Raw genomic sequence first — 22,645 nt, 5'->3', positions numbered from 1 at the left:
AAAGATGCTAAGTTCTCCTGACCCAAAGAAATCGCTCCTAGTTGCTGTACACTCCCGGAAAAAATAACCGCTACATTTCCAAAGTAGATAATTGTGTCTAAAGCGTCCTGAAGGTTTGGTTTGGTTTATGGTTTATAGGGGTTTAACGTCCCAAAGCGACTGAGGCTATGAGAGACACCGTAGTGAAGGGCTCCGGAAATTTCGACCACCTGGGGTTCTTTAACGTGCACTGATATCGCACAGTACACGGGCCTCTAGAATTTCGCCTCCATCAAAATTCGACCGCCGCGGCCGGGATCGAACCCGCGTCTTTCGGGCCAGCAGCGAGCGCTATAGCCACTCAGCCCCCGCGGCGGCCCCATCCTGAAGGTTTAAAAGTACGTATATAACAGTGCGCATTTAACAGTTCGTTGAAGCAGTAAAGGCAATAAACGCACGCCTTCTTCAATATCACCGTTGCACAAACTGCCTACGGCCAAGAGGCCTCCTAAGAACCGCCGCGGTTGCTCATTGGCTATGGCGCACGGCTGCTGACACGAAAGACGCGGGTTCGGTCTCTACCACGGCGTTCGAATTTCGATGAAGGTGAAATACCAGAGGCACGTGTACTGTGCGACGTCAGTGCACGTTAAAGAATCCCAGGTGGTAGAAATTTCCGGAGCCCTTCACTACGGCGTCGTTCTTAGCCTGAGTCGCTTGGGGACGTTAAACCCCATAAACCAAAAGGCCTCCTCTGCGACCCCAGCCAAAAAGTTCTTCCTGCGGGTAGATAAACGATAAACACGACGGCAAGAGGATGGCACCCTGATGTCAAAAAGTTCGCGCTCTGAGCCACGGGCTTCTTCTTCTCACTCCTTTCCCGACGACGAAGCACTAAGCTTGCGCGTTCCAGCTTCCTGCCTGCTTTGTTTTGCCAAGTGTGCCCTTTCTTTCGGGTTCATAACAAACGATAATTTGTTGCCGTAGTCCGAATTTTAATATGTTTTGCTCGGAAGCAGTTCTGACGTAAAAATATATCAGTTTTGGCGCAACTTCTTTGAAAGAAGCGGATGAAAGGTCGCAAACGCTTTGCTTCGATTCTCCACGTCCTAGAGACGTTTTCGCAAGAGGCTATACCGATGTAAAGAATAGCCCATCTTTGGTGAGTAGTTTTTTTTTTCGAGACCGAAGGAACCAAGATTCACCGTGAAATGCGCTCTGGGGCACCCGGCATCAAAGCCATACGAGACGCTGTGCTCTGTGAACCATCTTTCAGACCGAATCTTCTTAGGCGTGGCGGCGTCGTCCGTTCAGGATTACTTGCGCTCGCGTCTGCCCATGACACTCTTTGCACTAAGCCTCTTTGGTATAGAATTCGTTCTTAGTGACCCAGAAAATATTCCCAGCCGCTTGCAAAAAAGGATGCGCTATAATAGGATATCATAACTTTCACAATTCGCCAAACGTGGAAGCTCAGAGTTGATCCGCCTGTGACTGGATGCTTTCCTCGTCAGCTTGCTTGGGAAGCCACCGGAAGTAATTGGTTGCCTCCGCAAAAAATAGTAGTATCATGAAAACAATAAGCGAAAAATAGAGGAAAGTGCTGCTATAGGATTGGACGGAAACATTATAGGCCTCTTATTTGGGCAAAGTGGGAAACAAACGATAAAAAACTCAAGAAAATTGAAAATGTGAGCGAAATAAATATGGCGAGGGGGAAAAAATAAGAAGCGTAAAAAGCATCGACGACTAATATTCGTATCAAAGTCATAAATGGTGGAAAAGTAATGGAGGTTGTGCGCTGAAGAGCCAAAGGGCTCAAGTATCCCGCTGGTTCAGAATCCGTTCAAGTTTTGCGCTCAGACCACAATGGTGACGAAGTTCCAGGATTATGGCCGGTTTTATTTTGGAATGGGTTTATTTGCAGGCATTTCTTACAACGTTGATGATAAGAATTGAGGAAGAAAATAAAATCCAAATCTACAACAAACTTAACATTAGCTGGGCAGTTGAGGATAGTATTTCACTTTTCCCGATCACTGTTTACAGCCACATTTCTTAGTTGTCTTAACTTGCATTATATCTAACTGCTCAAATCTGGCTTCAAAAATATTTTATAAATTTTTTAACCAAGGCTCCAGATGTTTAATACTCATGTCAAATGAGATAATCTGGGAATTCAAGTTACTGCTCGTTAGGAACGGGGCGTGTCGCATTTCTGATAACATCAATGATATTTGTCACCAGTGCTAGAGTGTACACTGCTAAATGAAATAGCACAGGCCGGATGGCATTTGTTTTATGCTGTACTTCTGGAAGCTTCGGGGGCTTGTGGTTGAATGGTCTCGGGCTCATTTTAAAAGCTCTATTCACAGAAATGTAGTTGGCATTTATCCTTCAATATTCAATAGTTCTCTACAGTCATTTTATTGCACGTAGTAAGATAAGTAGTAGCAGCTTTCCTTAAGGGTTAACCAAGTATCATAAAAGCACCATAGAACCAGTCTTTGATAGGACGTGGTGTGTGCATTCACAGCTATGAACGGCTTGCTGTACGCGTCAGTCAAACTGCAGGAACCTTTATGCAATTGAATATCGGCTCCTAGGAAAGCGTTTCGCCATCGACAATTTCCTTTATGATAGAGCACATGAAGGCGAAGCTCTACGATTGTCATATTCTGCGTTTCGGAAACAAACTAACATTGTTTCCCTTCTTCGACATTTTTTTTCTCGTCTCTTCTTTAGCATTAGTGAACAGACGTTCAAGGAACACTAAGCTTTAAAATATGTGCGCGTTCAGCCTTTCACGAAACCAATTTCGCCCTGGACATGCGCAACGGTACAAGCGAGAGCCGTCGACCGCAGTTACCACGGATCTCTGGCAACGACTGATCCTTGTGTCGTCTAACTCCTTGGGCGAGAAATACGCCATTTTCTTTCGTGGCCAGATGTTCTCACCGGCTGAATCGTTCTATGTTCTTCCTTCGTCTCGCAGGCAAGATAGAGAGGTCGGGACACCAGGCTTATTGACAGACACTGCATGGTTGATGGAGAGTCTGTCTGGTCGGAAAACTGCATATCTTTCGCACGCTCTGTGAAGAGCCTTTTGATGCGGCATAAATAAGAACTTTTCAGCCAAAGAGACTCTGTCATGGTAACTACTCCTGCGGTATTTTTGGCGCGCCGCTAGCTATGCAGACGGAGTATTGAAAGTGCTTTCTTCCTCCCTGCAGCTTGGATTTCGTCCTCGGGTCAAACGCTTTTATTGAAAAGAAGATTTTAAGCAGAAAATATGACTCTTTATTAGGAACAACAATAATATGGACTTATTTTGTAATATTCGCACTTTAATACATCTCAAAACGCCACTGAGCGGGTGTACTTGAAAGCAAGCGAGTTCTGAAATACGTTTTAGTGCCATGGTTATGGCATCCATAGAATTGCAGTTATCTTCATTCCTTTCCACTCCCCTTTAGTGCGAAGTGACCTCGGAGTGACCTCTCTGTTTTTCACGATAATACAGCTTCCTATCTTCTTCTTTAAGATTATTAAACTGTCGTATAATATAAGGTACTGTCATAGAACTATTGACCGCAATGGTCACTCCTTCTGAAGCATAGAAAAATCTTCCTCCTCAACTTTATCCATCACTCGCACTGAGTATTTGATACAGCCATCAAAAACCAAATGGGAATGCAAAAAACTAAGCCTGCAGAAGAGAGATCAGCAGATATAATGGTTCTTATTGTGAAGGCTTAGAACATACTCAAGACATTACGCTAATAAACAATTTCCGTTTGGAAAAGTGGGTTGTCAGAAATTTCGGAGTATGACTTGAAAAACGGTCATAATGCCAGATGTTAGTGTGATATCGGTTTGCTCGCTCTGGCAGCCATCAGCCACGCGAACTCGCCATTTTGCCGTGGCGCAATAGGCTGTCAGATTTATCTGGAGAGATCTTAGCTGCACGCAACTGCTTCTACGACGTTCGAGTTTTCACTAGGTGCTACCTGTGCCGTATTGTTAATGGTCTTCATCAGATTTAATTCGATTGTGGTCGAGAACGGCAGTGATAATTAACTTCAATGGCCACTGAGCACGCTTCATGCGAAGCCTTCCGCCGATTTCTTTGCGTTTTCGGGCTCAGGTTAATCCAGTGTACACTCCAAGTTTCTCCCCGCTCTTTTTTTTCTGCAGTCAACGAGTTCCTCCGAGCTGTCAGCACAACTACGTGTCCATTTAGAGGTGTTAGTTGTTACTGTAAATGCTGTTCATGCGACATTTTTTTTTCCTCAAGGGAAGCTTTGGCTAGAAAGGCCCATGGCACAAGGTTTTTCTTTACACAATGTGAAATTAAAGGCCCATTTTTCAAGCATTTCATTCCAAAGAAGCCGAAAATAAGGCTAGGCGAACGCTTGTACTCGTATTTAATTTGGGTGCCCTGCGGCACTAGGGTTCGGCATGCGAATGCGATGTGAAAGCGCTAGGCCAGTGCTGCGGTGGACATTTTTGTAAATATTCCGTTGTGCTTTGTTCTAATGTACTGGTTTGTAACCGCGCACTCCCCTCCATAATACTCCCTGAGCAATGAGAACCTGCAATAAATAAATATCGAGATCATAAAAAAAAAAGCCTTTCTGCGAGATTTAAAATGATGTACAACAGCCTTTCTCAGAAGCACTTCATTAAAATCCCACTACATAATCGTGACTCGATAGTTTCTACCACAGAAAGAATAGCAGGAAGGCTACTTACTGCATTTATCAGTAACAAAGTAACAAAAAGAAAGAGAAAAATAAAGCTCTTTTGTGAGAAGTTGACTCGCGGTGACTGTGCCGCTCCCGATGGATACCTGAACTGCGACGTGAGGGAATCGAGCGAAATGAGAAAGAGAGAAAGAGGCGCCATAGCGGAGTGCTCCTGATTATTATCGACCGTCTGCGCCCTTTAAAGTGCACCAAGCTCTCAGAGAACTGCAGTTATTTGCCCATCTGTTTTCTCCACTACACCTCCATCGAAATGCCTTAGGCGTATTGACACTGATTCTTCCCAATCGCGTTGTCTCGTACGCCGAAAACTTTCCAGCGCGCAAATCCTGCCCAAATGGGGTTGATTTTTTTTCAACATTTCAGGTTTTATCCCTTTGAGTTATCACATTTTTTGCCTCCCTTTAGAAAACAATTAGTGTCACTGACCAGATCAAATTTTACGATATAAAACTCACTATAACACGGGCAACTGAGCGAGTTGGTACATCATTTTAAAACTTTCGAAAGCGCTGCTACGGAGGACAGCAATGTATCGTACGTCTAAAGGGAATAGGCACACATTGCAGCAAGGTGCTGTGCCGACCAAGAAAAAAGCCCCTCGGCAGTTTATTCCTCTCCTTTTTAAAGGCCACGAAACGAAAGAGGGGAAGGGGAACGATGGAGGGAAAGATGCGGCCCGCCGTTCTCGGGCTGATAAGCTGCTATCTGATACATCTTCTCTTCTGTATAAAAAACAAAAAAAAACAAAAAGACAAACTACGATATTTGGCGGAAACTGCAGTCATAATGAAGTCATCGAGGTTCCGCACGTTGCCTGGTTGATTTCCGCGGACCTGACGAGGTGAGATCGTTTTCATGCGTAGCTGCTTTTGGATCTTCGATGTTCTGTCTGTGCCGTGGAGATTGTTCTTGCGAGATGTCGACGTCCCGGCCGGTCTCCTGAGCCGCGTGCGTCGGATGCACCATGTTTTGTCGGTCTGTATGTGCGTGTCCTCCCGGGCGGTCGATATCCTGGTCTTTGTCGCTGAGACACTGTTTTCCCAGGCTGTCGACGTCCTGATCTCTGTGCATACTTTCATCGCCTCCGGGAATGTGCAGCAAGTGTTGCCTGTTTCGCCTCAAGAGCCGCTGGTTTTCAGTCTTCACCACGTACGACCTCGGTGCTGCTTTCTCGATTACTGTTGCTGTGCGTGACCAGTTGTCGCCGTGCCCACGAACTGAACTGCCCTCTTTAAGAGGTGGCAGTACCTTTCCCCTCGAAGATTGGCAATGCTTTCGCACTGGGACACTGGAATCCTCGTTGTATTCAGGCAGGGAAGTGCGGAGGCGTCGGCCTTGCAGCAGTTCGCCCGGAGAGCGGCCATCTTCTAAGGGAGAAGAACGATAGGCTAAGAGACCCAACCAAAAGTCACCGCGTGACTCATTCGTCTTCTTAAGGATGCGCTTAATTATCTGAACCCCCTTTTCCGCAAGCCCATTTGACCTTGGGAATTCTGGACTCGATGTGATGTGCTGGAAGTCGTACTTCTGCGCAAACAAACGAAATTCTCGCGATGAAAACTGGGGCCCGTTGTCAGTCCACACTTGCACCGGGATGCCGTACCGTGAGAAAATGACCAATATCTTGGCTATGACCTCTTTTGCCGCTGTGCCTCTTAGCTTCTCTACTTCAGGGAAATTTGAGTGGGCATCGTACACTACGACATAAGCGGCTCCCCCAAACTGGCAGAGGTCAATTCCTACGCGGTACCATGGCCTATCCGGGGTGGGCTGCATGAGCAAGGATTCCCTCTGCTTGTTGTACGCATACTTTTGGCAAGTACTGCACACTCGCACGAACTCGTCAATGGCACTGTTGAGCGCAGGCCAGAATACCAATCTCCGCGCTCTGGCTTTGCATTTATTTAGTCCAAGGTGCCCCTCGTGAATCCTCTGAAGAATTTCTGCTCTCATAGATTTAGGTATGACAACTTTAGAGCCCTTGAGCAGTATTCCTTCTACCACAGACAGCTCTCTGGCAAACGGCTTCAGTTCACCGTCGATGGCAGCCCCTTGTGAAATTCGCTTTCTCACCTCGCTTAAGTACGGGTCATTCCTGATTTCCTTTTCCAGACGCTCTTTCATTGGCGTGCTTACGATGCTGGAGACGACCTGTACGGCATGGATGTCGCAGTCTGCTTCCGATGAGGCACTCGACGCCTGCGTTGGCACCGGTGCACGTGACAACATGTCCGCCAGCAGCAAGTCTTTGCCAGGAACGAACTGCAGCGTATAATCATATTGTAGCAGCCTAATAAAAAAACGCAGCAATCGCGGAGGCATGTCTGCAATGTTCTTTTGGGAAATTGCAAGCAAGGGCCTATGGTCAGCTTCGATCAGTACCCTGCGGCCATAAACAAAATGATGGATCTTCTCGCATGCGAACACTACCGCAAGCGTTTCCTTTTCAATTTGCGAATAGCGGGTTTCGCTATCTGTTAGGGTCCTTGATGCGTACGACACTGGTCGCCAGTCACTGCCATATCGCTGCAGTAGTGCAGCGCCCAAACCAGTCCCCGAAGCGTCCGCAGTGATCTTGGTTTCCTTTGCTTCATCAAAAAGCGCGAGTAATGGAGGGTTTGTCAGTGCGTCGCAAATTTCTCTCCATTCACGCTGATGCGCCGCCGTCCATTCAAACATGACGTTTTCTTTTAAGAGTGTCCTCAGTAAGACTGTCTTATCACTCAGTGACGGGACGTACTTGCGAAAGTAGTTAACAACGCCCATCATTCTGCACACTGAATGTCTATCTTGCGGCGCCGGCAGCGAAAGGACGCTTTCAACTAAGTTGCGACCGGGACGAACGCCTTGCTCACCTATTACGTCGCCCAAGAACGCAATTTCTTTCAACCCAAACACGCATTTCTGCCTGTTAAACGTCAAGCCCGCCTGTGCTGCCCGCGTTAGCACGGCATGGAGGCGCTCGTTATGCTGCTTCTCACTGTCACCCCACACTAGAATATCATCAATGTATATGCGGACGCCTTCCAGTCCCTCGAAGATTTCAGTTAGCGTTTTCTGGAAAACTTCGCTCGCTAATGAAATTCCAAAAGGAAGACGCAAAAATCGGTAACGCCCAAATGGTGTCGCAAAAGTACACACCCGCAATGTAGCTTCGTCTAATGGGATTTGATGGAAACCTGCATTTGCGTCTAGCCGGGAAATAACTTTGCACCCGACAGCTCTGCCTCAATCTCTTCCCTTGTTGGCATTGGATAGTGCTCGCGTTTGATGTTCTTGTTGATTTCCCTTGGATCCATGCAGACACGAAGCGCTCCATCTTTCTTACGCGCTATCACCAAAGGGCTTACCCATTCTGTGGGCTCATCCACCTTTTTGATAATGGCAGCCTTTTCCATGCGCTCCAGTTCTTGTCGAAGAGGGTCCCGGAGGGCCAAAGGTACTCTTCGTGCTGGATGCACTACTGGGACAGCATCCGCCCGCAGGACCATCCGGTACTGCCGTCCAACACACCCCGTACCCTGGAACAAGTCTGGAAAGGCTTTCTCCGGTGCTGTCTCATTCCATTCCACCGAATCCACAGCTTTCGGCACTAGCCCAAACTGCTGACATGTCTGCAGCCCTAGTATGGCCTGCCGACCCTTCTTGACCACGAAGAAGGTCACAACGTGTGCCACACCGTTGATAACAAGGATCTCTCTATCCACTCCGACATGCTTGATAGCACTGCCGTTGTACGCCTTCAGCACTGCAGTGCTTTTCTGGAGGCTCGCGGTGTTTTTCAAACGACGGTAAAGAGTTACAGGAACTATGTTTGCTTGTGAGCCTGTGTCAACTTTGAATCTAATTTCTTTGCCGCGTATGTTTCCGCTGACCGTCCAGTCTGCACCGGCCCCGTCGCTGATTCCGCGCACTCCGATATCTAAAATATCGAACCCGTCCTCCATCTTATCTTCTTTTACTTCATCTACCTGTCTGCTCTGGCGGCGCCTGCAGCATACCGCAAAATGATTCGGCTTCTTGCAAGCATAACATATCTTTCCATACGCCGGGCAGTCTCCTTGCGCATGAGCCCTGTTGCATTGTCGACATCGAAAAGGTTTCCGGTCATGCTCCCGTTTGTGGGCGTAGTCTAATTGTAGGGTGTCATTCGACCAAGCAGCATTTTGCCGCGCCGAGACCTCGGCCGCTTTGCACATCTGCTCCGCCTTCTGTAAGGTTAGGTCCTTTTCTCGTAGCATTTTCTCCCTTATCTTCGGATTGTTAGTGCCGAAAACAACCTGATCTCTTATCATAGATTCTTCGAGCGTGCCGAAATTGCATAGCTTCGCCTGTTTCTTTAACTGCCGCAGATATTGTTCAAAAGGCTTTCCTTCATCCTGCACGTGGAGGCGAAAAACGTGTCTTTCGTAAACTTCGTTTCCTTCATCCACACAGTACGCCTCAAACTTGCGCAGCACTGTCTGGTAGTCTTCCTTGCTCTCACCCTGCTTCGAAGGAGAAGTTGTTATAGACGTCGAGAGCCTCTTCACCCGCGGCACTGAGGAGGATTGCCGTCTTGGCGGCTTCCGATCTGGGCGGTGTAGTGGGCGTAGCCGTGAAGAAAAGCTCCAGTTTTTGCTTGAACGTGTGCCAGTTTCTTCGTAGGTTTCCGGAGAACTGTAGCGGCTCTGGAGGCTTGACAATATTCATATCGGCGGGGCTTCGGCACTTCTGACACCATGTATCGTACGTCTAAAGAGAATAGGCACACATTGCAGCAAGGTGCTGTGCCGACCAAGAAAAAAGCCCCTCGGCAGTTTATTCCTCTCCTTTTTAAAGGCCACGAAACGAAAGAGGGGAAGGGGAACGAGGGAGGGAAAGATGCGGCCCACCGTTCTCGGGCTGATAAGCTGCTATCTGATACAACCAAGAGAAAGAAAACGAACGAGCCTTGTGTGAGTATTTAACCTTATGTGTTTTTTTCCAATAAACTTCAGTTGATAGTAGCGCTTGTCCTTCGTTTTCTTTCTCTTGGTGTCCCTCGTAGCAGCGCTTTCGAAAGTTTTAAAACTCACTATTTACGTACGGAGTTTAGTGCATTAAATAAAAGGATTAAAATGCAAGCTATTCTGCCGCACGTCTAACGAAGTACGCTTTGTATATTCGTGCAGTCTCTCCCCGTGGTTAAAATTACTGAGTGATGTCAGTTTGTTGCACAAAGCGATTTCATCTCAGATTAAAAACACTGCTGCTCTGGAACTTTGTGCTAAAGAAACCTGGGAACAGGCACTTATTAAAGAGCTCCTCTCACAAGCTGTGCATAGCTAGGAACATAAAATCCACAAAGGAAAGACAATACCTTTATTCTAGTGCCGTTGCACTGTTTCACACTAACAAGCCTGCAATACTATTCTGAAAAGAAAGTCTGTTCAGCTTAGCATTCGAAATACTGGAGCAGCCAAGGATCAATACGGCATATACCACCAGTCGTCAAGAGCACTAGTCGTTAGGAGACGCTGCGGCGTACGAGACCTGACAGCGGAGGTGCAATTGCATGATTCGTGCGCGATTTCTGCTGCAGTTGGGCAAGATGAAACTGGCACGAAAGGGACGATGTCGGCGTAGTTCAAAGAACGACTGTAAACGCAAAGAACAGCACCTATAACAATAAAGAAAGAAGCATGCAAATATCTTAATGGCACAGGGGCGTCGTGGCATGCTTCCCAAGGCTGCACTATTGATAAAGGCTACTAGTGCTTAGACCGGTGTACGTTTTATGGTAGGAAGCAAGCAGGGAGCTTTTAGTTATTCCTTTTTTCTTGCAGCGTCCCTTCCTTCTTCTTTTTTTGGAGTCAATGGTCATCCTTAGCCAATGAGAGGAAGCCTTGCGCTATTGCGCAGCGCGGGACTAATCACGAGCATCCGCTTATTATTTACTTTTCTGCTCTTTCTACATTAGAATGGAATCGGACCATGAAAACTGCCGACGTTCACAAGCCGTCCGGCGCTCATGAGCAGGCAGGTGAAGCATAGAAGAAAGTTCGCTTGGTTACTTGGGGGCTTGCAGGTCAACCGGAGGCAAATGCACGGAGCACGGGAGAAGCAAGGCTGCGCACTCTTCTCTTTCCAGTCGGAGAATGAGTTGTTTTTCTTTTTTTGCATGGGTAGGTGGCGGCATGAATTTTTGTCATTGTACAAATTTAAACAGACGTTGGCTAGTTTAATCTAGGGGAATAGCAGGAGAAGTTGTGCTTTGCAAGCAACCAGCTTTTTTTCGTTCCTAGATGTTGTCTCACCTCATGGACTACATTGAAAAACTTATTTCTCACGAAATCAAGTTGTCGAAAAGACGCGAGGCCGAAAGCAAGGATAGTAGCACACATATGAAGTCTCCGGGGACCATTTCAACCACCTAGCACATATCAAAGCCCAAGCAGTGACTCACAGCCTCCGAAAGCTGCCAAGTAGCAAATTGCTACCTTTATATTTCCACGCAAAGTATGCGTAGACGCTGACACATAGAAGTAAGGCCCGAGGAGCAACCAGCCGGTTTAGAAAAAATTGGCAGTTGCTTAACTTGGCTGACCCTGGAATTCAGGGAAAAGCAAGCACGCTTGCTAACCATCTCAGGCTCGTCCGTGGCAGCTCGGCTACACGCTCGCGACAGCCGTTCCATTATACCCACACGACCACGTGGCTATGAAGTGGTATAACATGGTCTTGCGACACCCGCTAGGGATGTCAAGTGGCTTCAAATCACCCCATCGGATGTTCTTAAGGTAAAAAGTCAACCCAAAGGTGACTAAAAGTCAGAGGTCAAAGGTCAACTCAAGATCATGGGTCAAGTCAGGAGTCAAGGGTTCGACTCCATAACTGTACAACATATGATCATATGCGGATAACGTGGCTGGGCTGAAGGTCATTCTCCGGCCTACGCGACGACTGCTTTACCTAGCGTAGTGAAAGTTCTCGCCTCAAAAGCGAGCAGCGATAATCAGTTGCATAACGGATAAATAAAAAATAAATTTCACCGGCATGTTAATTCCGGAAGAAAGGCGGAAGTGGGTATAGCCATAGGCCCACTTGTTACGGCGCGTATGTTCGAGACCCCTGCAGTACATTTTTCCTCGCCTGAATTTCTTACAGTGTTACATACCACTGACCTATAAACGAGAGTGTGATGCCAAAAAGGATATCATGACTGTACGTGTGTTACCATATTATCTGCTGATTGTTAGAACAGATGTAGGATCTATCCTCGAGGAAATCAAGTAAAGATGACCACTTGATGGTTTGCAGGACAGCGAACTGTCGCCAAAGAGGATTAAGCAAAAAGCAATTCCACACGAAGCAGATCTACAGCATGATGATCAAACCAGCTCGTGCCCCATTTTCACGCCACGTCCTTTTCAAAGCACTTGAGCAAAGTTGAAGTGTGGGCTAGTTGTAACAGCATGATTTGGAGGGAGCTTGGCGCGAGAGAAACAAGTACATGCATGGCCCAGGACGAGCTCTCCTCCCGTGTCCCTCTCATGTCCTCGTTTCAGTTGCGCTATGCCCCCTTCAAAGCACTTCTTCCAATGATTATCGGCGAAGCTATCTAACTACAGCATTTAGTCGCGTATAGTTTTTTCAAAATCCCCGGGTGGCAAGAATACCCCTCTTCCACAGTTCCGAGGAGCTAGACAGATTGTTTAAAGGCACCGTAATGATCCTTTTACACTGCTCGGCAAAGAACCTTGAAGATTGGAAACTTCAGTAAGGCATTGCGTACCTGAAGCCGAATATCGCGAGAACAAGCATGCGCTGACCGAGTTTCTTGATGCTGTTCAGTTTTATGTCACCGTGTCCGCACTCACAAAATGCTATTTTGGCAACAAAGTGCATGTGTCTGAAAATACTAGTGACTTACATGAATTGAGGCGTGCGGTGTTTAGTTCAATGCGATGCAAAATTTTTTCACAGCTTTAATTGGCATTCATTCTTACAGCATCTGCGCTACTCTCATGGGCTTCAATCTTAGTCTTGCGTGTTTTTTAGAAAATCAGAGGAAAGAAATGTGCAAGTGCGCCATGCTGCAGGTAAATGTCTGGGAATCCGTTTGCTTTGGGCGTCTGAAACCTCACGCTAGCTAAAATATTTCCTGGTTTTCTACCCTAAGGTGCCCGGCTTAAAGCAGTAGGCTTAATAACCGCAGGGACCACGAGGAAGTTGCAGTTTTCGCAGCCTTGGCAAACGCCGACAAATTTAGCTGCATCACCCCCACTCTAGATTAAATAAGTCAAGTCAATAAGACAATAAGTTTATTTTCCAGGTTCAACTGGAGGGTTTCCTGGCTAAAAGCAGCCTGGGCAGCTTCACTGGGTCCAGGAAACCCCTACAAGCAGTAGCACGCGAGCGGTACAGGACATTTTGCAAAATCAGTCACACAAACAGTTGTAGATTAAATAAAGAAAACACTATATATATATATATATATATATATATATATATATATATATATATATATATATATATATATATATATATATATATATATATATATATATATATATATATATATATATATATATATATATATATATATATATATATATACTGACTCGAATAATGTTTTAAAATGAGGACACTGAAATGGTCATACGTATGTTGAAAGAAAAATACATTAACACTCAAGCAAACGTTCGAAAATCCACAAGTGAAGACATAGAATGGCATTTGAACAAAATACTTCCGCAGCTCAGCTTTTGTATATCCCGTTGTATGTTGATATGTGTTTAAAACATGAGGCAGATTATAAGGCAGCATTTGCAATCGTAAGACCAGCCTGCACATCTCGCTCGTAGGCTACATGTATTAACCAGACTAATGTTCCCATGACTTGACTTCCAATACGCTCTTTTTTTCCGGTGGCAGAAAAGCTGATGCAATATAAATAGTAGAATGTTTCAGCTTCTTACCAGAAAAAATGTAAGTAAAACATGCGGCTTTCAAATCTGCTCATAAGTAAAATGGGAAGCAATGGCTTCAATGCCTTAGAGCAAGCAAGTCCAGTGCAGAAATTCTTTAGTCATTGACACTTTATTACGAACTTAAAACTTCAAAATCTTCGAAATGAACTTCAAAATTTTTTCTCAGTAATCCCGGCATGAAGATCAACCTGCTGTTCATTACCTTTTGTGCCTTAATTCTATCGCGAAAATCTGAAAGGGCCTTTTTTGGTCACTTGACCCTACGCGGCCTAACTTCTCTCGCCCTTTGTCCTATAGACGAGAGCAACGAAAAAGAACAAAATTTCTCTTAGCAAGCGTCGGGGATAGGAGAGAAATCAATTTTTATTGCTCCAGGACAGCCCAACATTTCCGGTGAAATAAGAAGACTGCCGTTCAGAGAAAGAAAAACAATCTAGAATAACTCAATCGAGAATAACACAATCGCGAAGTGCACGCATTGCACTCGTTCGAACAGATTTCCATTTCTGTCAGCTCGAGCCGTCATTTGCGAGCAGCGCGCTTAAACTCATCCACGAAGGTTTGTTTGTCCTATAATCTGTACATCCCTCATTAGCGATGTCCACTAGCGAGTGTTTCTGATCTGAAGCGTTAGAAGTGCTAGACTAACTTCTTTATTCAGTCGCCAGAGCGCATCACTGGTCTTAAGCTAAGCAGCAAGGGTACGCAATAATGGCGGGCGTCGCATTAATATCGACCACGTGGGGTTCTTCAATGTACTTTTACAATGCACTGCATAGGAGCGTTTACGCGCTTCGCAGTCAAAGAAATGCGGCCGTCGCACTCAGCTTTAAATCCCGCCCTTTTAGGATGTAGAGAACGTCTAAGCTACGGAGCTACAGCTGCACAAGCCGTCGCGCTTTCTCTTGTATTCTAGGTAGAATCCGAAATTAAATAGTACCATTCCACACACATATAAAACTGTAGTGTTCTTTAGAAGTCAGCAGAGTGTGGCTTCTAAAAGGCCCCTGAATCTTCAAGTGTGTGAAAGGTGAAATGGAGTCTCATTATCAGCTCTAGGCACTTTCGTATCATTGCACGCGCCGTACGTACCTCCCTGTATTTCCTAAAAGTAGGTTATATCGACTAAGAACTTTTGATCGAATCTGCACACATACACAAGTGCGCATTTACTAAACTACATACTACCAAACGCCGTGTAAACGACAGCATGCTATCTGCCACCGCAGCGTGCCGTCAGCAGAAGCCCTAGTTCAAACTGTACAACGGTCTAGAAATAACGGTGATGTGCCTTCATTCCAACAAAATCAGTAAGCATAGAGCACAACTGGCATGTGACTGACGACGCGCAACGGACACTCCTAGCTAGCCGTTCACAGTGGCGAAATCACTTGTTAATGCATACGCAGCAATTACTATGATGCACTCCAGTCGTTTTAGTACAGATGCTTCTACTTGAAAATAATCCATCTGACGATCTAAATTTCGCTCCCTAAATCAATCAATTAATCAACTAATTAAATAAAATGGGCTTCACCACTTAACTATCGCACTTCAGTTGGCTTGCCAGGTGGGAAACACTTTCCTTTACTTATTTCTTGCTGTATCTAAGTAGAAAGATAACTAACTTGTCGAAATAAAGAGACGCAGAAAGAGCAGACTTTTCGCCAGTACAAAACCAGCACCGAGACAGGGGATCTTGAAAAGTAAGCAGATAATTATTATACGCGTTAAATTTTGCGTGACTAGGAGAGCTTTAAGAGGTAAGAAGTTTTAAGAAGCTCGAAGCTTGCTATTATTTAGCATATGCCGAGCACATCATTAAACGACTAAGCGATTAGAGCGAGCAAAGTTCGCAAAACACACTCGTCTGTTTGCAGGTTGCTTCTTCAAAGCGACGTCCTTCACCAAGTAAAGTGTTCGGGAAGCACGCTCGACTTGAACAATCCCTCCACGCTTCTAATGAGTGCTTAAAATAGAAACTCCGTCTCTCGAAACGCCGCGAATCATGCCAGCAAATACGGGCATTATTTTAGCAGTGTCGGGGGGTACATAACTTTGGTTTTATTTCTACTTTTATTATTTCCCATTTATTCTAATTATAGCAGCAAAGGGCTCCTGCGGAAGTCGAAGAGAACCACGAAACTTCAAGAATATGCACGGAACGCTCGAGGATATGGAGCGCTTAGGCCATCATAATGAGAACTGCGCACCACCTGAATTCGGGAACGTGTCAGCGATATAAGAAGAGTGCGAAAAGGGCATGTCGCACTTAACAACCTTGTTAGAAAAGCAGGAATGGCGGCTTAGATCGCAGAAATAACAGGTGCTGAAAGCGCCCAATTACGAGCTAGTTTCTCTCACATATTCAGGAAGGGTAGCGCTAGGGACAGCACGTAGAGAAGAAAGGTGCATGAATGTAGCACTCGTACTCTTTGCATTCTTCTTCCTTAAATCCTTGCCGCTGTGCTATCCCCCGTTTAACCAATTATGAGACGTAGTGGTGACAACATAGAGAGTACCAAGCCAGTGAGTGCATCTGTGCGGAATTTTCATCAAATTCCTTTCCAGATGCACTCGCCTCTTCGCGTTCTGTGCGCATTTGGGGCTTTACGTTCAGACACAGTTGCCTATGTGGACATTAGTTTGGTCGCCGTCCACTCCAATTAATCAATATGCATGGGACATCGTAAATGATGTCCTCCTGGCTCTTTGTCCTTTGGCAGCAGCGGCGGAGTGGATCACACGCAGCCTGCTGAATACTTCTTTCTGTACTGTCCCAGGTTATCGCGCTCTCCCGGAATACGCAGCGGAACTGTGAGCCTCCCGAGGTGCTGCAGAAGTTCTGTACCCGGCACTCTTCGACGGCCTGGCGGAGCCAACGTTTTGAAACACGCGCCACATCGCTGCTGGCCACATCGCTGCAACGATTCTGCGCAAGCGCTGCTGTTATCTGCAAGCTACGCTACGGAAACGGCGGGGGCGGTTCCTCTCACTTTGGCAGCAGCGGCGGAGCGGATCACACGCAGCCTGCTGAATACTTCTTTCTGTACTGTCCCAGGTTAGTAATTGTTGTTCAGTGCCGCTTGCACTGTTTATAGGCGCTCCGCCGTTTGCTGCCGGTGTGATGGGTTGCTGACAATGTAAACGCGATACGCACTTTTGAGAGCGCCCTAGGCCGAGGCAGTATTCTTATCTACCATTGTCGTTTGCTTATGATGGAGCGGTGTAACATCTGTCGGTGTGCAGTGAGTGATGATGGTTTTGCATTGACCTGCGGAGAGTGTGAATTTTTATTTCATGTAGGAACGTGCTCTGGCGTCACTGAGCAGCAGTTTAAGTCCAAAAGGCTTGCTAAGAAGTCTTGGAAGTGTGAAGTTTGTAAAACAGGAAACACCAGGAGTCCACATACGAGGACATCCGATAGTGAAGTGGTGGCTAAACTTGTAGAGATGGACCGGAAATTAAACACGCTGCTTGAATTACCGACCAAGGTAAACGGCATAGAAGAGTCTATCCAGCTACTCTCAGACCGCTTTGATGCCATACAGCAACGTCAGGACCGCCAAGAAAAAGAACTCAAAGATATTAGGCGCAAAGTCGAGAGCATTGAGAAATCCGGAGCCACTAAGCAGCTAGCGCAGCTTGAGACAGACATAGATGCACTTGAGTGGCGTAGCAGAAGCCTCAACATCGAGATCCACGGTGTTGCTGAAACGAAGGGCGAAGATCTTTTTGAGAAAGTGAATGACCTGGCGAAAGAACTAAACCTAAATGTTCTAACTAGAGAGGACGTGGTAGCACTCCACAGACTGCCAGCAAAACCCGGAAACACGCCAGGGATTATAATGCGCTGTGCTCGCCAAGAACTTAAGAATGCTTTCATGGCTAAAAGGAAAGCTTTGAATGGACCTGACGAGAAGCGGTACATCTGTGAAAATATGACGTCTCGGTCTAAGAAGCTGCTTACATTCGCTAAAGAATGGGCGAAAGGAGCAGACTACAAATTTGTGTGGCACACAGGCGGCAAGGTTCTCGTGTGCAGGGCTCCAGGTGAAACAGCCACAGTGATCAAATGTGAAAGTGACCTAGACGCTCTACATTCGTAGACGTCCTTTCCACTTTGTAGCTTTTTGAAACTTTCTCTCCTTATGGACAGCTTGCAATCTATACCAAAAGAGCAATGGTTCACTCTTCATAACTTGGGTTCAAAACGACTGAGCTGTGTTCATATGAATGTCCAGTCACTCAATAAGAAAATTCCAGAGTTGGAGGCCTACTTTGCTGGCATAAACATACACTGTGATGTTGTTATGTTTAGTGAGACATGGTATAATGAAGATTCTGAGGTATTTAGATTGCCCAATAAAAACACATTTTATTTGAACAGGACATCAAGACGTGGCGGAGGTGTTGCAATGTTGATAGATGACTCTATGAAAACTGATTTGTTATCTGATTTCTGTTCCGTGACCGATGACTACGAAATGCTCTGTGTTGAAGCCAATTGTTTACTTTTTGCTACATGTTATCGGCCCCCTGATGGAGACCATAGTGCATTTTTCCATTTTCTTGAGAAATTTTTTGCCTTTGCAAGTCAGAATAGGCAGAGAGTTATAATTGGCGGCGATTTCAACATTGATATCAAAGGTGCTACTCGCAAATCAATAGACTTTGAAAGACTACTTGCATCCTATGGATACGCGAATGTTATAAAATCTGAAACAAGGATAACTTCCACGTCAGCTACTTTACTTGACCTTTTTATCACGAACTACGATCTGCCATGTGTGTCCAGTGCCGTACTAAGCTGCTGTATAGGTGATCATATGCCAATATGTATGTCCGTTAAAGCACCCGAAAGAGCACCGAATACGAAGAAAGCATGTATAAACTTGCAAAGCATCACTGAAAACTCTCTAGAGGCTTTCCGCATCGACATACAAGGTACTTGCTGGGATACCGTGTTTTTACAACATACAGCACAGGAGGCTTATGATACCTTCATAAGTCACTTTGTGACAGTATACAAGAAACACTTTGTCTCTAAAGAGCAAAAAATAAATAAAAAGATTCGGAAGCCTTGGGTAACCAATGAGCTTTTAAGGAAAATTAGAAAACGAGACAGGTTGTATGCGAAATTTCTAAAAACTCGAGAACCCTCACATCTCAAATTGTTTAAGACCTTCAGAAATAAGTTAACCAAAGAGTTAAGAATAGCAAGAGACGCGTATTATATTCAGGAATTTGTATCCTGTGCCGGACAGACGAATAAACTGTGGAACAAGGTAAATGCTCTTACAGGACGGAAACAGAAGGGAGAACAACCACAAGAGATTTCGTTAAATGGACTCTTAGTGAGAGACCGCGAGCTTGCTGATGCATTTAATCAGTACTTTGTAACAAAAGATACTGATCAGAATGCTCGTCCTAGCAATGACCTCACTGCACCTAGAAACAATAATTCCATTTTTTTCGCGCCAACTGACAGTGATGAGGTGTGCTCCATTTATCTCAACCTTAAAAATTCACGCAGCTGCGACATAGACGACCTACAGATACGGCCTGTTAAATATGCCATACATGAACTCGCCCCTATACTGGTGTATATTTATAACATGTGTATCTCTTGCGGGGTTTTTCTCGACAGAATGAAAACCGCAAGAGTAATTCCTATTTTTAAAAAAGGCGACAAACAGAATATAAAAATTACCGTCCAATATCGATTCTCCCCATTTTTTCTAAAGGTTTTGAGAAAATTATCCTCAATAGGCTGTCTTCATTTTGCAGTAAACACCAGCTTATAACCGAAGCACAGTATGGATTTCAGAAAAAGAAGTCCACAGAACTAGCGCTTTTAGATCAGAAAGAGCACATATTAAGAAACTTTGAAAACAAGCTTTTAACTCTCGGCATATTTGTTGATTACACTCAGGCGTTTGACCATATCAACCACAATATTCTCCTCAATAAACTAGAATGGTACGGCGTAAGGGGCACACCACTCGCTTTATTATCTTCCTACCTCAAAAACAGGCAGCAATGTGTCTCATTAAGCGAATTCAAATCGCAAACCAAGGGCATAATCTTAGGTGTACCACAGGGAAGTATTCTCGGGCCGCTACTTTTTAACATTTATGTTAATGATATAGTATCGATTTATCAAGAAGCAAAATTTATAATGTACGCAGATGACACGAGTATTTTTTTATCGTCCTGCAATTACACAGACTTAATAAGAATGGCAAATGAACTTCTCGGGAGACTTTCGATTTGGTCGAAAAAAAAATTGCCTACAGGTTAATTGCAGTAAAACAAAAGCAGTAATTTTCCGAACTCAAGGAAAAGAAATCCCACAGTACCATAATATAGTGTTCGAGTCTATGCAAATTGAGGTTGTTAACTGAATTAAAATTCTTGGTGTAACCTTCTCCAGCAGCCTACAATGGGACGAGCATGCAGATTCAGTCCTCAAGAAGCTAAGCAATACGGTTGGTATGCTAAGTCGCAATCGACACATTTTTCCTACTTTTGTTAAAATACTTTTGTATAATGCCTTGTTTGCCTCGCACATTAATTATGATCATTTAGTATGGGGTACAACGACACAATCAAATCTTAATAATATATTAATCATGCAGAAAAGGGCTCTACGTATTATTGCCAGTGTATCCTTTACGGAACACACTGAACCACTCTTCGAGAAGTATAATATAAGAAAGATTCACGACATTTACACATACAGACTTCTGCGGGATTTTTACTATAGCAGCAGGAAACATAATTTTACGTTAGTGAAAATCGCGAACCTGCATCAGAATGTACCTGCCTACACTACACGCCGCACAGAAATATGGAATGTTTCGAGATACAGAACTAATTATAGCAAACAGAAGCTTGAGAATAATTTACCAAGGTTGTTGAATTCCCTAATTGAAATGGGTATCGACATTCTAAGCATGAACCCGTCAAACTTTAAAGCCTTCATGCGTTCCTATACTGCATAAAATGTAATATATTTTTGTCTTTATTATTTCTTTAATATCTCTGTCTCTCCTTAATACATATTTGTGAATGTTTCTATGTTTTGTTTTGGGCTTTCTTTATTCACTTCTTGTGTTCTGATGAGCTGACTGCCACCGCTGCTCTGTCAAGTGTACACCAGGATGCAGGACCGGTCAAGCCTCCAGGAGGCTTTTTGCCTGCCATCCTCGACATTATATCTGTATGGTGTAATGTTGAAATAAATATTTGAAAATGAAACGAAAATATGCCTATAACGCTGTTATTAACTCTCCCGAGCTAATAAATTATGTGCACACCGCCTCAAGTCCTCGTCTTCATTGCGATTAGCTGGACCATTAATCGGTCTTAGTGTGCAAAGCGCACCATGGCCTGGTGGCCCTAGTATTAGGAAATCAGCTCCTTCCCTTTCTTTCCATCGCCCAAGCCACTAATATCCAGTGACATTAGCAATAACTATTAGCTTTATTTTATTGGTTGTGTCCCAATAATATATTTTCCGACTCCACCTAAAGATTACAGCTGTCGTGCACAGTGTAATGCACTAAGCATGAATGCTGTAAAAGTAAACTGTTTATGTTGGCGAAGTTCTAATCAGAAACGAAGGCGCGCATTCCTCAAAATGAAGCAAATACTTAACCCACCAGTCAGCCTGCGGCAAATGAGCTCTTTTTCTTTAGTGTTACAATGACTGCACAAGTGCATTAACTATAAAATGATGTACGCGCTTCAAAGGCTGAGGGATGCGAGTCATAAACACGAGCTCAAAGGGGCAACGTAGTCATGTGAGTGAAGCTGAACTTGGGCACGTATGTTTAACGCAAAAGGATAGAAAGAAGACATTCACGAGCAGTGTGCGTTAAGCTGTCGACGTTATAAGGACAGAGTTGAGGCGTTCAGGGTTAAGTGACCTTAACTGCCTTTCTCCCTATCTAAACTTCCACTACGGGCGAATAAATTTCACTGATAATGGCAGGAAACAAGCGAAACTTAATACAGTAACACATACGGACACAAAAAAAAATATGCAAAGCACAAGTTGATGGCTGTCTAACACACTAGCGCACTTTTGGGACCAGATCACACCGACATCTTGTTTACCCTTTCCATGAAGACCCTTCTTCTCTGGGCCTCAAGGAGCACCACGAACCAAAAATGCTGACTACTGCCCTTGTATTTAATGTCAATTACTGTTCGCTTTATGTTTGTTCTTTCATACGACAAATTTTTGTGTATTTCTGCTTGACATGAGGGTAAGAAACGCAAACTTACTAGCAAAAGTGTACAGTTTTTTGCAACGTCCCATGATTTGGAGGTGCTTCCTCTAACAATTTCGATGTAGGTAGAATGAGCAATTTCGCAACAAGAACTATTATTTGTGTGCCTTTTGGCACATGCTTTAACTTCCGCTGTTTTCTTTGCGATGCACTGAGAAAGTCGCTCTAGATGTCTGTCAATTGGTTCCCGCGTGCGGAGGATATAATTTGTGTATTACTGCAAAGATGCTGTTGAGGGCGACACCATGAAAGAGAGATTTTTAATGAAGAAGATAAAATGCCGTGGGGGGAAGGGGGCAAAAGTACACAAAAAATGTCACTATTTCACAAACGCCCACTGCGCACCACAGTGTGGCCAGACTGGTGTGGATTAGGGACCAGCATTATAATCTTCGATGACTGGTCCTCTTTTCCGGTATAATACGAAGTTGTTGAGTTGAGTAGAGTTGAGGTGTTGAATGCTACAGGTGGGGTTAGCCTTGCTTTATCTGCCGGCAATTGCTCCACCGTAGGGTCCCTTGTATATTAACAATGTCCTAAAGCCTCTCGCATCTACCCCGCTATGCGCACAGTCTCTTATAATAGCACACATTCTCTCCCGCAGTCACCATCTAAGCACACAATCAATCCACACAGTCCACAT

General features: G+C 44.8%; 1 protein-coding gene across 1 annotated transcript; it reads right to left on the bottom strand.

Moving 5' to 3' along the window:
• Positions 1 to 5,923: 5,923 nt before the first annotated feature.
• On the bottom strand, positions 5,924 to 9,440 carry LOC144103552 (uncharacterized). The gene is made up of 4 exons (XM_077636244.1): positions 9,303 to 9,440; positions 8,099 to 9,235; positions 6,885 to 7,010; positions 5,924 to 6,115 (listed from the first exon to the last, which is right to left on the bottom strand). The coding sequence occupies exons 1-4, from the start codon at positions 9,438 to 9,440 to the stop codon at positions 5,924 to 5,926; spliced, it is 1,593 nt and encodes a 530-aa protein (XP_077492370.1).
• Between the last annotated feature and the right edge of the window lie 13,205 nt (positions 9,441 to 22,645).

Source organism: Amblyomma americanum, chromosome 9, assembly GCF_052857255.1.
Source record: "Amblyomma americanum isolate KBUSLIRL-KWMA chromosome 9, ASM5285725v1, whole genome shotgun sequence".
Taxonomy (NCBI): Eukaryota; Metazoa; Arthropoda; class Arachnida; order Ixodida; family Ixodidae; genus Amblyomma; species Amblyomma americanum.
Note: the sequence above shows the minus strand (reverse complement) of the source record. Positions and strands in the feature narration are given on the sequence as shown.

Bases quoted from the DNA above. Each gene is read 5' to 3' on its own strand.
- LOC144103552 (XM_077636244.1), bottom strand. From the start codon at position 9,440: ATGAATATTGTCAAGCCTCCAGAGCCGCTACAGTTCTCCGGAAACCTA. The intron at 7,011-8,098 runs GTAAGCCCTTTG...TATACGCTGCAG, and splicing joins TGGATGAGCCCACAGAATGG to TTCGTTCCTGGCAAAGACTT. The intron at 6,116-6,884 runs GTAAGCACGCCA...CTTCTCCCTTAG, and splicing joins TACAGGTCGTCTCCAGCATC to AAGATGGCCGCTCTCCGGGC.